We start from the raw sequence: 16,782 nt of genomic DNA on the forward strand, positions 1-16,782 counted from the left end.
TCTCGACACCCATATCTTTAAGTTTCCAATATTTGGTACTCATATATTTGACTTTCTATTATTTGATACCATATCTTTGACTTTCCATAAATATGAATGATTGCCAATAGACGGCTAGACTACTCTCCTCATATTAGGTTAGACCTTAGCTTTCAAAAACCAAAAACTAAATCTTCCTATACTAGTCTTTCAAATTTAGCAGTATATCCTTGTTAGATTCCATCTAACTTTAACATTAAATACATGTTAGATGCTTGAATTTGACATCTAATCTTTACATACTTTTTTTTAATTGGATCTATACATTTGTAAGTTTGACCATAATTTAGATACAACTAACCCTTAAATTTAATTATAGAATCAGGTTTCTTTTACCAACTTTTCTGGAATCTTGTTCAGTCGGTAATGACACAAGCTTATATGATTCATGTTGAAAGAGTTTAACAAAAATCTAATCACCTTAGTGCTTAAAAGACAAATACTGCAAAGGATCTTTGATTTCCAGCCAATTAGCCTTTGCTGTGTTGCCTACAAGATTTTTGTGGAAGCTTTGATCGTCCTAAACTAATCATGCAAGATACAACCATCCCTTACCAAATGCATTTGTGCATAGGAGAAATATCCTTGATAATATAATTTTGGGCAACAAGATTATCCATACTATTCGTTAGAGAGAAAAAAAAAGATATTGGGCACCTTGTATGTGTAAGACATGATCGTGTTAGCTAAAGTGAACTCCAATGGGCGATAGTGTCAAATCATTTTTCATGTGCCAACACGGTTTCATATTAGGTCCTACTGAATGGTAGCCTACAAAATCGGTCATTTTCAGACGAGGACTATGACAAGTTGATGCTTTATCTCTTTGTTCATTTCTCCTATGCCAAAAATGTGTTCTCTCTAATGTTAATGAAAGTTGAGGTGATCAAAAAATCAACAAAATAGAAGCAACAAGTTGTCCCTAGTCTCTCGCTTACTATTGGCAGATGGCTGCCACCTTTTCTTCAATGCAAACATACATTCCTGTGGAGTACCCGAAGGAACACTTGCCCAATATTGTGAGTCATGACTCGAACGAGTCTAAATTATAGGACAAGCGTCGAAGGTGGATGTCGAGTATCCTTGACGCAAAATAAACTACCCAACCAGGCAAATATTTGGGTAAACGAAAGGGGTAAATTTATAATAAACGGTTGTTCTTTCTACCTCTCCTTGAAAATTGCAATTGAAACTAGCAACTTGAAAGTCCTTATGTACATCCCAAGGTGGAAGACATGCACTTATCAAATTAATATTTTCCATTACTCTCATCTACTTGCTATCTTGCTTTAAGGTGCCGAATACATAATTAATAGAGTTGATCGCATTCTTAAATGTCTTTTAAAGGATATGTAATTAAGACACGTTATGTAAATCGATTTCAAAAGAACATGGGTTTAGATATACAAGAGTTTTGCAGCATTATGAAAGAAGAAAACTTAATGAATATTCACCGAACCTTGGTTTAACCCAACAGATAGCTTTGGGTAAATGCTCTATGAAAAAAAGAAGTTTTAGAGTCGAGTGTCGAGGGGTTTAATTCGATAGTGAGATGTATGTAAAGAGGGCATAAAGATCCAAAAATGGAAAGGTAATGTGTTTTCAATAGACTCAATCTTCTATGTTACATGCGAGTGATCCGCAAAATCAACTTGGCCTAAGAAGCCTTGCCAATTTTATACATCCTAAACAACAAACATGGAATTATCAGCTCATTCCACAGGGGTTGGGCGAGGACTAGTGTAAACAATTGACAAAAACGGACTTTCCCCTTTTCCAAGGTGTTGACCAATTTGTGTGGAAATTAATTCCTCAAGTTCATTTTCTGTTAAAAATGCCTTCCAACACATTTGGCACAACTTGTATGGTATTCAATGCCTCAGGTTCCACGGAGAATGAAGATCCCTTTTAAGGTATGCGTCTTTTTATGGTAATGTTTAGGCAAAAAACTTAAAAGAAAATCCATAGAGCTAAATGACAGATGTCCAATATAGATTTGTACGCAATGGATCACCTCCTTAGAGATCGTAATTTTCCAAGGACTGCATGGTCTGAATTTCCGTTGGGATAATGCGTTGATTAAAAAACTGGAATACATTAGAAATCCATAATGAGACAAGACAAACTCAGAAGCATCAGTACTTGGGACCAAATCAGAATAATTGTGTGGCGCACAACATTATGGAGGCGTTTCAGGCTTTGAACAAAAACAGTGCCAGCTGAACACAATTGGTATCTGACATTTGGCAATGGCTGTAAACAGAGGCTTAAATTGATCCGAAAGGATCTTCTGGATAGTAAAAATAAAAAAGTTGGAACTACAACCATTCATTCTGGATGATTAAATGATAGCATGAAAAAGATTTCATTGTCATCATCAGATATAAAAAGAGAGTCCAGTGAATTGGTGGCAAGCACGCTGAATAGTTTGAGAAAAGCAAACTGACGCATTAGTGACGGATAAAAAGGGTCACAAACCATTACCATTTACAACCATTTACAACACCACAAACTACATCCATGTTAAACCAAACTGCATTTTATGTTGAAGGCAATACGAAGACCATTTTACACCACCATAAATTAAAAAAAAAAAAAAAAAACTATACACTCTAAAAGGAGTTAACACTGATGTTAACAAATTCGTGGTTACCTGCTTTTGTTGTTGTCCACGATGCGTAGCATATCACATGATGGAGCCATGAATCTGCTATTCATTAAAGGCTTTGAGGTTATGAAATGAAACATGAAATTTCTTCAACTTTAAGAACATGTGATAAAGCATATATGCTTACCAAGCCGTGAGGCTTAAACGCATTATCGGTAGTATGGTTTAGAGATGGACCTGAAGGCCTGTGAAATAACAAGTGTGCTATGGATCTATCTATAGTGTTTGTGCCAGTTTCCATATCCATAAATCGCGTGCACCTGGAAAGAACCCAATATTTAGAATTACATGAACAACTGATTGGAAGACAGGATTAAATAAAAATTAAGGAACAAATATACACACGACACTCAAAAGATGCAACATGCAGTTTAAAGTTTGGAACAGCCAAACCGACCATCGCTGTATTTACCTCTATTAATTTCTTTATTCACAAAACTAGTAGCAGAAAGGAGGCTTGTAAGTGGAAGAGGACTTAAATCAATATATGCTCAAATTGCTAATAAATTCCCACCTTACGGCTTTTCCAAAGGGATATCTAATACTAACGCATATCCGCATATCTGGACATGAGTACAGAAATGCAACATTCTAAATACCATACAAGCACATCAAAAGGCTTTAGAAAAATTTAGCATACCCATATTTATCCGACATTTACACTATGGTTCAAAATTCAAAATTATGAGTGCCTTTATTTTATTAATATAACGATTTTGGGACAAGCTAGTTGGAATGTCCCTGATCTCCAGGAAGCCAAATATATAAACAATTCAAAAATATTTCTACCCACCATAGGTTTCAAGTGTTGACTTCCACATCATCATTATGTACCTTATGAGCGACAGTGCAATGTAAAAGGTACTAAGAAATTCACTTTCAAGCAACAACTACATACTTGTTTGTTTCATTGGCCACAAATGAACCAGCTTCATCTTTTTCCTCTTTGATGCCACCTTTCGTATTTGTGCAATTATGCCTTTGTTCAGCACTCCTAGCCAAACGATACAAACTATCCCGTATGCACAATTTTGTCCGGATATCCAACTGAAAAATCCAAGTAGTTTAACTTGATCAATTACAGTGTTTATTAACTGCCAAAAAGAACATGTGATCACAAAATCTTTCCATCTATGATACCTTTTCCATGACTTGTTGAAGCTGCCAAAAACTAGATGCTTCTAGTGAGACTTCATCCAACACAGAGCTCATATAAGAGCTTAGCTGATCATTTGAAGAATCTAATTGTGTCAGCTTCCCTACACTAACTCCTTCAACTTCACTATGACCTTCATCTTGTTCAGATTGACGGACCTGCTTTTGAACAGTAACTGGATCATAAAATGCCATCTTACTACCCACTTTTGCATGTTTGACATTCTTTTTCAGTGGGGCTTGTTTATCTTGTTGGTAATGTAGTTCTTCTCTCTTCTCATTCATTATAATGGCAGGACCCCCAAATGAAGGCCCACTAGAGCTTTCAATAGACTGCACCTGATCTGAAGCATAAGATGACTCGTTTGTCGATGAAGGGTAACCATTATTTTCAGATTTGATACTGGAAAAAGTTCGACAACCTAAAAGTTGATCCAAAGGACTGCTATAGTTGAGATGCATATAAGGAATGTTTGTCTGTACGCAACTCACAGAATCAGGTCCAATGTTTTGTTTGTGCTGCTGAAGGTCTGATGGGGAAAAGAATTGACAAGATGAATCAGTAAAGGTGTGCTTCACATCTGCAGAGTGCTTGATATTACCATATTGGTTAAAGGAACCACCATTTTCCAGATGTTGATCTTTTCTCTCTCCTGATGCACTCAGTTGCTTTGACTGCTTTTTTGGACTGATCTGTAATTTGGAAAAAAAATCAACACGTCAACAATATGTCAAGGAAAATCTATAGAGAAGAATCTTTCCTCTGAAACCAGCTCAAGAGTGGAGTATGTTGATCATTATCTAACTATAAATTGGACCTTTTATATCAATCATGAACATGCACTATAAAGAAAATATAATTCTTGGATGATAGCAGGCTGCATTTTCCTTCAAAGTCCCACCATAGTCATATTTCTACTAATCTTTGTAGAATGCAATTTATATTCAGAAAGGGAAACTGCCTAGAAGGTTTTTGGAGGAAGACAAGTTCTAGCTGCCAAAAGTGCTAAAAGCTAGATATCTACATATTCGTAATCACAATGTGAAATTAAAAATAAAAATCAACAGAGAGGTAACATTTAGAAGCAAGGAACAGCTTACTAACCTGCTGCTCATTGGGTGTCAACTCATCCTTAGTTTCAGGTTCTTCATTGAATACATTTAAATAGGACATGTGAGCTACACCAGCATTATCACCTTTCACATTAAGGGAACTTATTCCGTCACTTAGACATACACTTTTCTTGCTGGAACCAATTGTTGCAGAAGCTGCACTGTCTGGTCTTGAACTTGCACAATGCTCTAATAGATTATTAAGTTTAGTATCTGCCTTCAATGCATCCTGACAACTTTCAGTCACTTGTGAAGACGAAAACCAGCACAAATCATCTTCATTACTGAGACTCCCTAACCCAAATGTTGAATCACAACTCCTTCCAGAAAAATAGGAATGAATAAGTATTAATAGTACTCTGTAAACCTAAATATACACATGCAAACATATAAGGTGCAGGTACATATATGTTGATACCTATAGATGTATGAATTTTGGTACTCAAACAAGGGAGGTCCTACTCAAGCTACATATCAGATGTTGCATAGCAGAGGATAACATGAAAAATAATTAATAATGGGATTTTATGAACTACCTGAACATCCTGTCAACATCCTCAAAATTGCCGATGTCTCCCCAGCCATAATATAAAAGATCACTGTTTTCTTTGTCTTCATTCTTATTATTAAAAAAGCTGAGATCATCATCAGCTTTGGATATGTGATTTAGTGGAAAACGGTAAACATTATTGTCCTCTGTATCACACTTATCAACCAAGATAGAATCATCAGAATAAAACTCACTCCCCACTGAATCTATATTGACAGTTTTTAGACCATAGTTGGACAACCTTGGATCATCAGAAGCCAAGCTTGTTACTTCTTTGATTGATTCATTATCACCGGCAGTGGGAAACATACCATCAGGACTGTGAGACCACAGGCCCTTCTCTAACATTCTGTTTTTGGTCAAAGTATGCATGCCTTTTTCCTTCTCCCCCACAATACTATATTTAGTCATATCCTCAGAACTCCTACTAACTTCAATCACTTCATGTCGTGGTTTCTTTCGACTATCACCTTGAACTTCGAACTGAGATCCATATTCATCAACAGTATGAGGCACTATATGATCATTACTAGCACCAAATTCATCCCAAACATTATCTACAAGCTGTAACATGAATTAGTCAGGTTTAGTCAGTCAGTCATTCTTCATCAAAGGAAACTAAAATAAAGAACATGAAATTTAATAATTTTGAACAATAGATATACATCCCTTAGATGGAACAAACATTTCTTATAATGGTAATGCAACCAAAAACATTAAGGTAACTAAGAAGTCTCAGAGCATATCTGAAAAAACAATGCTTCAAAGAATAGCCATCCAGTTATGAGCCAATCAGATTAAATCCTATTCCTAAGTAATTTTTTGTAAGTCAGCCACATTATGCTTGAACCCATTATTGCACACTTCAACCCCCAGGTTTTAACCATTCAATTAGATAATGGCTTTATTGCAACAAAAATTGGTATCATAAAACAATCTAATATTGGCATATCTAGTCCTTAAAGTGAATAAAACATTTGCTAAAACAACACTCTGAAGAAGAAATTAGTATAAAGGTTCCATTTTTCAGTACAATGCTATTAATCTCCAACTAATAAGCTTAGCTTCAATCCTTGACAAGCACCATGAAGTAAAACAATAAAACCATGTCGAGGTGAAGTCCATTGATGCTTATAACATAAACATATAAAATAGCTCCATCACAGATAGAATATAAATATCAAACTAGAACTTAAACCTAGCCTGCTCCAACAAATAAGGGATCACACTGAACCCTGAAATCCCAAATTGTCAACAACGTCAATTACCAACAGAAAACCCTGAAACAAAGGAGCCTAAAAGCTTCAAATCAGTCACATCCTCGATTTTTCAATAAATACCACTACTATCATAACAAAATTTTTAGGCACTAATCCACATTAAACAACTAGAAACTTGCAAGTTCTATTGACATGTGAAATCTAGTGAGCAACTGAAAGTACAACCAAATCTCAAGTTGAATCAAGAAGCTCAAATTATGGCATCCCGCACAAGCTTTATTGGCATGGTGTACAATTAAACATGAAAGTAAACTGAATAAACTTAAAAGATAATTTCAAGTAACTTACCTCAAACATGCACAAGTCAGTCATTCCTCAAAGATCCTTAGCCACCACTAAACACAAATTCAACCTTTTGATCCGCTGTCATGTTTATAGCAGAGAATGATGTCCGGTTTAGCTTTCTGACGAAGAAAACAGAATAATTATAACAAATTAGGAAAACCCTTCAGCAGAAATTAAACCAACTCAAAATTTTGAATCATGATCAAGTTTAAAATCTAAAAGCTACGGATACAAATAAGAAGAAAAAAGAGTAATTTTCTTCAATCTGCATCCCTTATAGCATTGAATATACACAGTAATCTAGTATTTTCAAATTCATTATGTTTCGTGTAAATCTATTTCCATAACGAACTTTTTCTTAAACCGCAGACGAATTCAGAAAATAAAAATCTAATTTTATTAACAGAAAAAAAGATAATAATGTAAACGCTATAAGTATCAGATTTACCTTAGCTTTTAGTTTAAAAAAATATAAAATTCCGTTTCATTTCCTGCACTTTCTCAGCAACCAAACAGAAATACACATCTACAAGAAAAGCCAAATCTAAAGGAATCAACAATAAAATCAAATTTCAACGAAATATAAAACAGAAGACTCGTCTGAAGCAAACAATTATCACCTGAAGATCAACTACTCCAATGAAAAAACAAATTTCTTTTTCCCGCAATAAACGTAAAACTTCACCGTAAAACGAAGGCTACGAAATCCAAAGTAAAAGCTATTCACCAGTTAACAAAGCCAGCTCTCTTTTTTTTACCCTAAATTCAAAAGATGTGATTTCCAGTAGGTTCTGGAGAACAATTGAACAAAGTAAGCACTCGATTTTTTTAAATTAATAATTTTTTTGTTTTTTCTGTGAATGGAAATAAAATACTAATTTAATTAACTATTTTCAAAAGGCTAAAACGTAAAGGAAGGAGATGGTAAAGATGAAACGTGGCGAGGAGATCAAAACAACGGCTGTGCTAAAACGGGTAGATACCATAATTAGTGGACGAGAGTAAGGCGATGAGATCCGATCAGTTTCTTTGACGTGATTGGTCCACGTACGTACAAGATTGGGAAATGTGGACACGCGTCCAGGACACTTGGCGAGGAATACTTGAAAGATGGAGTTCACCGTTCACGTGGTTTAGCGTGATTTGGGTGGTTTTTAGAAGTTTAACATTTTTTAATTACCTTTGTCTGCCGACTCTTCAGTTTTTTAATACTAAAATATTAATTGAGTTGTTACGGGGGCGACCATCGCTCTGTTGATTCTTTCGCGAGATGTTGCGGAGAAACTGCTGACTTTGCATACATTACTATTACCTGCTGCTAGGGTTAATAGGGTAAAAAGAAATTTGAGTTGGATTTTATTTTGGTTTGAATTTTTTTCAAAATTAAAAGAGTGAAATGGAATTTGAATTAAATTAAATTATTCGAGTTAAACTAATCATCATATATTTAAGATTTAATTTATTTTTAAAATTCAATAATTACACCATTAATCATATTTTTATATTTATTATAACTATTTGCTCCGTTATGTTAGAGCCAACTCTCTCTCTTTGGTGCTTGAGCGTCCAAGATCCCCTGTGCCCTTTGTTCTCGAAAGGACAACCAAAAAATTTAAGCACAGAAAATGGAGTGTCACAAGGAAATGATGACTCGTTAATGGTGAATGTTGTAAAGGAAAAGCCAACGTTTAAAGATAAACTTATGGTTGAGAATAATAAAGTTGAATCTTCTGGTGCGTGAAAATTCGGTAATGATATTGAATTGCAAGATGGGGATGGGTGATACATGCATAGATGGAGTGAAATTTATTAAATTTCATTAACCAAATGTGTCAATTTTTAAGTTTGGAAAATCAATGATTTGTGACAAGTTTTTGGATGGGATTCAGGCATTTCTGGGTAATATGTCTTCATATTGATCGAAATCTATCTTTTAGCTTCACAATACACTTTGAATCACTTGATTTTAAGTTCGAGAGTTTAAGTTATTACTATTTTAGTAAAGGCTACGCGAGCAAAATTTTTGGATTGGATTATTACGGGAAATTATGAGTTTCGGGCTTTAATTTGAGTTTAAATCATATTGGATTAGATTTTTAAGTTTAGTTATTATATATGAGTCCAATATTATATTTATTAGGTTTTATTATATATTTATTTTGAATTTTAGGATTTTTAAGCATTTTAAGTTATTTAGAAGTTTTATGTTTCCAAGTCAACAAGAAAATTTAGTTTAAAACTACTTCTTATTTAAATTAATTAGAGTTTTATTATGCTTGAGAGTTTTATTTGGATGTAATTAGCTAGCCTATATAAAAGCCTCTTCATTGTTCATTAAAAACACAATTGTTTTTCATTAATAAAATTTTCAATTCTGAAAATTAGTTTCTTTTGTGCAATATTGCTTTCTTGTGACTTTTAGACCCTCTACTACAACACAGATTGAATAATTTATCTTGAGATAGATAAAACTCCCATGCTAACACTATTGTTGCATATGATCCATATTCCACCTAAGCTTCAACCTGAAACAAGTTCTTAAAACTTGTCCTACAAATCATAGAATTTGCTTTTGCTTCACTTACTCTGGTTTCAAATAAAGCAAGTACCTTGAAAATTGAAATAAATGGAGTAAATGAGGATTAAAACAGAGATTTTAATGCTAAAAGTGAACTAGCTCGCAACTTGAAAATGGGTATTTCACAATATCCGACTTAAGCGTCGCAACATCAAGGTCTTGATGTCACGACATTCTCAAACAGTCTGCTCATAGTGTTGTAGCTACAATAGCATGGTGTCGCAACATTGACCCTGATTTTAGCCTGAAGTCTCAAACTTCAAACTGATGATCATGTATTGACAATGGAGTGCTAATGTCGCGACATTGATTCTATTTTAATCCATAAATCTTCACTCAAAACTGTTGCCAATGTCGCGACACTAACACCCCTGTGTTGTGACACCAATCATAGTTTCGATACAATTTACTTCAAATGTTAATTCATCAACCCCTTACAAAAAACCTCTATAAAATATTAATAAAATCTAGTCCTAAATGAAAAAAATTAAAAATCCAAAAATCCAAATTCAAATCCATAAATTCAAATAATATACACAGCCACCAAATAGCCAAATAATTTAAAAATGTCGTTAGGCCAATCATCTGTGCCCCCATGAGAATCCATCAAAAAAGTGTTATATGCTTGAATTCTCCACTTTTTCCACAAGTTAGTCATCTGTCCCTTCTTCCTAAAGCACCGCCAAATCTTCAGATCTTTCCTGAGCTTCTTCCCTCATGGTTGCGAATGTACACCTAAAATTTCAAACCACTACAAATACCATTGATCAGGTCTTTTAGTATGATGAGAATTTGATGAATTAAGTGAATGACAAGCACTAATAGGATAAAAAGAATTTCTCATTTCTGAATAGGAATTAACACATTTGAATACCTCTACATCACCATTGATTTTTATAATGAACTCTCTTTTTTCTACATCAATGGTGGATTTAGAAATGGCCAAAAATGGCCTTCCTAAGAATGGAAATTTCTAAATCTTCCACAAAATCTAGCACAATAAAGTTAACCGAAAAAACAAATTGACTAACTTTGACTAACACATCCTCTAACACACCCTTAAGATGCATTAAAGATCTATTAGCAAGTTGCATGGTAATCGAAGTATCTCTTTACTCCCTTAAGCCTAATATATGATAAATATAAAGATGAATTAGATTAATGCTAGCTTCTAAATCACAAAGAGCTTTCCCAAAATTTACTCCCTCTATCTTTATATGTATAGTAAAGCTTTTAGGATCTTTAAGCTTAGGAAGGATTTTCCTAGCAATAATCGCACTACACTCGACATTCACAACTATTTCTCGCCCTAACCTATCCTCTTGCACCTAGACATTATTTCTCTAAGGAATTTAGTGTACTTTGGCATTTTTTTCAATTAATTCAAGTAAAGGTAGATTGAGTTTCAACGATTTAAATATAATTAGAAAACTTACAAATCATTCATCATCATTTCTCTTTGTCTCTTCTAACCTAGTTAGAAATGAATTTTTTTCCCATACTAGGTTGATTAACTTGTTTAAAATTAGGACCAGCTACCCTAATTTCATTCACATCCTCTTCATCCTTATTGACCCCTATTTTGAATTAGGTATTGGGGTATCGAGCATCTTATCATCTATAACCACATTGGTTTACCTAATCGCTACTGTTCCTGAACGAAGAATAATAGCTTTCACATGCTCCTTACCCTCCTTTTTAAGGCTATTCTCAATACTACTAGGGATGCTCGTGTTGTCATTTTTTTGCAACACTTCAAGCATTTACTCCATTTGAATTTGCATTTGACGCAGAGTTGCATACATTGAATGCGTCACTTCTTCCAGCTTGTTCACTTGAATGGTTATCAGAAAGGTGGGTTTCTCTTTTTCTCTTGGGGTCTAAAAGGTTGTGGAGGTTGGTATGGAGGAGCTCGCCTACTGTGGTTAAGATTTCCTGTCCCTTGGTTCGAAGTTCCCCATTGGTTTCCTCCTCATTTAAGATTAGGATGATCACACAACCCTGGGTTATAGGTATTTGAATACAGGTCATCCATACAGTTTACCTCAACATAATTCTCCTTTTGGTTATTCCCCTAAATAGTGTTTTCATTCATGTCACCTACATGGACTCCCATAAAATGATGTTGGTCAGGAATATGAGGTCTATTCGAGCTAAATTCGAGGTGGTTAAGCCTCTCAAAGATTTTTTGATACTTATCTTCACCGCTGATTGTATTCACAGTCGTTAGTTTAGCTTTATACGTGAACTAATTAGTTAGCCACATATAAGAATCCATTTCTCTATCTTCGATGAGTTGGCAACCCTTAGCATATGTCTTAGACATGAATGCCCCCGCAGACGTCTCATCTAAACTAGACCTTAAATTTCCATTCAAACCATTATAAAATGTTTTTAACTACAACCAATCCTATAGGCCAAGATAAATGCACTTACGTAACATTAGTTTAAAGCGCTCCCACGCCTCATAAAGTGATTCCCCCTCTAGCTGCCAGAAGTTGGTGATGTCCATCCTCAGCTTCATCGTCTTGCTCGATGGGAAATAATTTGCAAGAAATCAGTTGACGAGTTCCTCCCACTTTGTGATGGAATCTACCCATTACAAATCTAACTACATAAAAGCGTCATCACATAATGAAAAAGGGACGAGCCAAATATGAGTAACGTCATCAACTACCCCCCATTATCTAGAGGTATCATATAGAGTTAAGAAGCACTTAAAATGTTGGTTAGGGTATTCATTCATCGAACCCTAAAATTGTAGATTACTCTGGATTATTTGGATCATCGTTGGCTTAATCTCAAAATTATTGGCGTTGATCGTTGGCCTATTGATATTGCCTTGCATAACATCTAAGTTAGGCATAGCATAGTCTATTAGTGCATAGTGTGCCATTTGTCTTAGTCTAAATGAAGGACTGGGTTCCTCTACTTGTTGAACTTGCAACGATGGTTCCTCGAAAAGTGGGTTTTGTCTTAGTGGATCAACGTGTGATGGGTCCTTCCTAGGAAATAACCCCCTTCTCGCATTATGTAACATTCTTTTCGGCTCGGGATCAAATAGAATCAACTCGTTTCTGCTCCAATTCATACACTGAATGATAAAAACACAAGAAACTCAATCAAATTAAACACGTAAACAAACTAAAAGTTTAACAAAGGAAAATAAAACAATGCATAAAAACTAAAGCTTCATATCTATAATTTTAGAGTTTACTAATTATCTCACTACAAAGCATGCAAATTATCACCAAATAATTCAACTAGCAAACACAAAATCTCTCTATCAACGAGGCCAATAACTTAATCGCATGCGCAGAAAATAAACAAATAAAACAATTTAAAAGCAGTTTGTTACTACAAGTATACAATGTCACATTGTAATATAGTTTGTCATTACAGCAAAATACGAAAGTATTCCCATGATCAAACCAAAGGGATTTTCAATTGGTAAACGTGTTTGTCAAATTAATCAAAAATTAAGTAATTGCAAATCTAATCGATGCGAGAATTATTAATGCATCCAAATAAAAGGGATATTTAAGATAATTCGAATTAAGAAATAAAATAAACTAATCTAATTTTCTTCCCTATTACTTTGAACAATGTAAATGATAAGATGATGGTCAATTGATTAGTCAATTTCTAATTAAGCTAATAACTTATCCCGATTAAAACACTCGCTACTTTTAATTAGGAATCTCCTTTCAATCTCATCCTAATTCGAAATTACCAACTAAGCTCTCCTGTTGGTCTCACTACCTGGTACAATTATATTGAACTATCTAATGATAAACTCTCCTTACGGTCTCGTTTATCTAAATATTCCGCTAAAGGCATCAATTCTAACATATTAAGAATTTCGATATAAAAGAACAACCAATCAATCAACATAGCTATCAACCTAATTTAACAATAAACTTAATCAATCAACCAACAAATAATTTAAGCACATGATTAAACTTAAAAACAAAATAATCATTTCATCAACCACTTGGTAGGCACAAGAAAATAAAAAGGGTAACTATTTAGAAAATGCTCAATCAATAATATGAATCCGATGAAGCACACGCTTTTAATCCATCTTCATTTGCAAAAATCTTCAATAGAAGAGAAGAAATAAAAAATAAAAAATATACTCTAAAATAAAATAAAATAAAATAAAACCCTATTCTAAAAATAAGAAGAAAAGAGAAATTGTCTAATGGCTAAAAATCTAACATAATTTTCTACTCTCCCTAAAAACCCCTATAAAGTGCTATTTATAATCTTTTCTAACTTAACCTAAAAAAGACAAGAATGCCCTTATTTTAAATTTAATTTGAGGCTTGCTCAACAGCGAAATGTTCTTCAACAATTTTCCTCATCAAGCTTCAATGTTGCTACACCAAGAACCTAATGTCGTGACATCACCAGTTCACTTGTAGTGTTTTGTTGTTGAAATTCAAGTTCTCAAAGTGACAAATAGCTTCGGTGTCGCGACACCAAAGATCTGGTGCCGCGACTTGGGGCACAGTGGCAAGATCTCTTTATGGTTTTGCTTAGGTCACCTCCTGCATAAAGCTCAAATTGATTGTTAAACTCCCAAAGGCATAGTTTTGTCATTTAGGTTAAAACACACACTAAAAATGCATAAAATTAAATTCTAAAATAAAAATCTAATAAATACTAAAAAAATATAAAATAAAGTCATAAAATGCTTAAACACAAGCTCATTAAATATAAAAAAAATGACTTAATTTGTTAGATCAAATTAAAACAGATCATATTCCTTTATCCGTTAGCTTTCAAGATGACGTGTTAATCTGACAGGTAGAGAATACAGGAGAGTATATGATGTGTAGCAGACATAAATATCTATTGACAAGCTCTATGATGCCTAATCCTAATATGACTAATAGGGAATTATACAAAGATTGTGGAAGCTCAAGGTGCCCTCTAAAATAAAATTACAAATTGGAGACTATTACACAACTTTGCTCCTACACGTTGTTTAAGGACTAAATTGAAAAAAAAAATCAGAATAATTGTTGAACTCATGCACTAAATAATGCATTCACCCAAATAAAAATTAAGGATACGGCCCAACTCAACTAACCCGAAATCAAGAAAGAAGAAGACGGGTTGAATTGAAGGCCATTAAAAAAAGAAAAAGAAAAGCCCAAGAAAGGTTTAAAATGGATTTGTTGAGAACAGTTGCAGGATCAGAAATAATGGAGCAGGAGGTGAAGGGCAAAGGAAGCGAAGAGCGATGGACAGGAGCCATAGCAAATCTCACCGAGATGGCTTCAAATCTCGATTCTCTTCAGAAATTACTTCTCAAAAAAGCTGTTTTCGTCGACGAAGATACTTTCGCCAAGGCCTCTCTTACCTCCGAACAAGCCCGAACCATCAAGGTTTTTCTTTTTGGTCTTAATTATTGAATTTGTGATCTGTGTTTTTATTGTTTTGATCTGAACATCATTAATTAGGTTATAATAATTATTTGATCTAATCAATTGAAACCTGATCTAGCGAGTTTAGGTCCTTGAACAAAGGGTGGAGACGCTTGAAAGAGAGGTAGATGCTGCAATCACAGCAGCGGCGAGTGCTCGTTCCGAGAAGCGACAGGCTGAGGCTGCGCAAAAGGCCGCCGAATTGCGTGCTCAAGAGGTTACAAAGGAGCTCGAGAACACCACAAGTACCTAAATCTCATCTCTTGTTTCTTCCCCCCCCCCCACTCCCAATTTTAGGGTAATGATTATATATGTTCATATTGGATTTACCTTTTTTGATTGCAGAAGTATTTGAACTTCATATGGAAGAGTTGCGAGCAAAGCAAGAAGAGATCTCTAAGCGTGATAAGGAAATTAAACTACTTGAAGCAATAATTCAAACACTTGGCGGTAAAGATTCTCGCTCTTCCAACCTTGAATGAGGAAAAAAGAAATTTAAGGAAACAATAAAACTTAGTTTTCTCATCATACTACGTATCAAATTTTCTTTTTAGTGTAATGTAATCAGTTTATACAAATCTTTTACTGTCATCGTAACGAAAGTTTGCAAAGTCCTATGCATAGTCAGTACTATAGCCCCAATCATGGCTACTAATAAAATCAGACTAGGAACCAAAAACCAGACGGAATAGTAGGTATAAAGTAAATTGCCCAATGTTTCAATTGCAAGTTCTATTCCTTTTTCTCACCTGAAAGATGGGAAAGCCTTTTTAGCGTAGGAGAGCTCCTGACTTTCATGATCGCCTATCGCCTTTTTCCTACTTCATCTGCAGATCGGATTTGCGATAAGGCTCTACCATGAAAATGAAAATGGCTTTACTTGACCTTACTGTAAATCAGGATTCAACATTTGTTAGCACCAAATAGCTAACACAACCATCTCGATGCCGCACCCGCTTAGAAAACTTGTTTGTATTTATGTCTCAAACATTTTGAATCGATTAAACCATCACTTATGCTTGCTTTACCGATCACCAATTTGTTGCTTTACGATCACTAAGCCATTAAGGGTGAATTTGAATGGGCGGTGCGTTTACCTGCGGTCAGTGTAAAAACAGCGGTGGCGGTGAGATTAGATATTGTAGCGATACTGTAGCGTAAGACAAAAAGTAAGCTAAACGCACCGCACCGCACCGCACCCAATCGCCATCCAAACCCACCCTAAGTCATTAGCAGTGTGATGGTAAGCTAATTATATCATTGATTCAGATCAAAATTGGGGAAAATTATGCTGCAGATCACACTATTATGTTTAATTTTTATTTTTGTCACTTAACTGTAAAAAGTTTAATATAACCGCCACGTTTTCAATTATCTTTTTTTATCTATTTTCGCCAAGTCAATAATTGAAAGGTAATGTGGCCTTTTATAAATTGACATAATAACAAATTTAGTCTTTCAAGTGTTAATTGTATTAGATATCCTTAAGTTATGACTCTCATTTTAAATTGGTCTCTCAACTTTAAAACATTTTAATTACATCCTTAAATTATAGATGTTATATCAATCAAGTTATTTTATTATTAAAATCGTTAATTTAGTTGTTAAGTAATATGTCCAAATTTTTTGGCATAATTTAAAATAAAATTTTATAGAAAAATAAAACCTTGTCATATAAT

At 34.3% G+C, this 16,782-nt stretch overlaps 2 protein-coding genes across 5 annotated transcripts; one reads left to right on the top strand and one right to left on the bottom strand.

Moving 5' to 3' along the window:
- Positions 1 to 2,385: 2,385 nt before the first annotated feature.
- LOC105762720 (protein LNK1) lies at positions 2,386 to 8,017 on the bottom strand. Of its 4 annotated transcripts, none has more exons than XM_012580571.2 (9): positions 7,711 to 8,017; positions 7,539 to 7,616; positions 7,094 to 7,209; positions 5,512 to 6,089; positions 4,968 to 5,295; positions 3,848 to 4,555; positions 3,606 to 3,754; positions 2,835 to 2,967; positions 2,386 to 2,749 (listed from the first exon to the last, which is right to left on the bottom strand). In XM_012580571.2, exons 3-9 carry the CDS (start codon positions 7,115 to 7,117, stop codon positions 2,726 to 2,728), a joined length of 1,944 nt encoding a protein of 647 aa, XP_012436025.1. In that variant the 5' UTR covers positions 7,118 to 7,209; positions 7,539 to 7,616; positions 7,711 to 8,017; the 3' UTR covers positions 2,386 to 2,725. The 4 variants fall into 4 exon arrangements, with proteins under 4 accessions (XP_012436025.1, XP_012436026.1, XP_052481415.1 ...); XM_012580572.2 differs by having other exon boundaries at positions 7,539 to 7,634; XM_052625455.1 differs by having other exon boundaries at positions 2,386 to 2,746; positions 7,539 to 7,634; positions 7,711 to 8,016.
- Positions 8,018 to 14,830: 6,813 nt separating this feature from the next.
- On the top strand, positions 14,831 to 15,730 carry LOC105762721 (uncharacterized). Its single transcript, XM_012580579.2, has 3 exons — positions 14,831 to 15,064; positions 15,192 to 15,348; positions 15,449 to 15,730. The coding sequence occupies exons 1-3, from the start codon at positions 14,846 to 14,848 to the stop codon at positions 15,583 to 15,585; spliced, it is 513 nt and encodes a 170-aa protein (XP_012436033.1). The 5' UTR covers positions 14,831 to 14,845; the 3' UTR covers positions 15,586 to 15,730.
- The last annotated feature ends 1,052 nt before the right edge of the window (positions 15,731 to 16,782 follow it).

The sequence above is a fragment of the Gossypium raimondii genome, chromosome 12 (assembly GCF_025698545.1).
Source record: "Gossypium raimondii isolate GPD5lz chromosome 12, ASM2569854v1, whole genome shotgun sequence".
In the NCBI taxonomy this organism is placed as follows: domain Eukaryota; kingdom Viridiplantae; phylum Streptophyta; class Magnoliopsida; order Malvales; family Malvaceae; genus Gossypium; species Gossypium raimondii.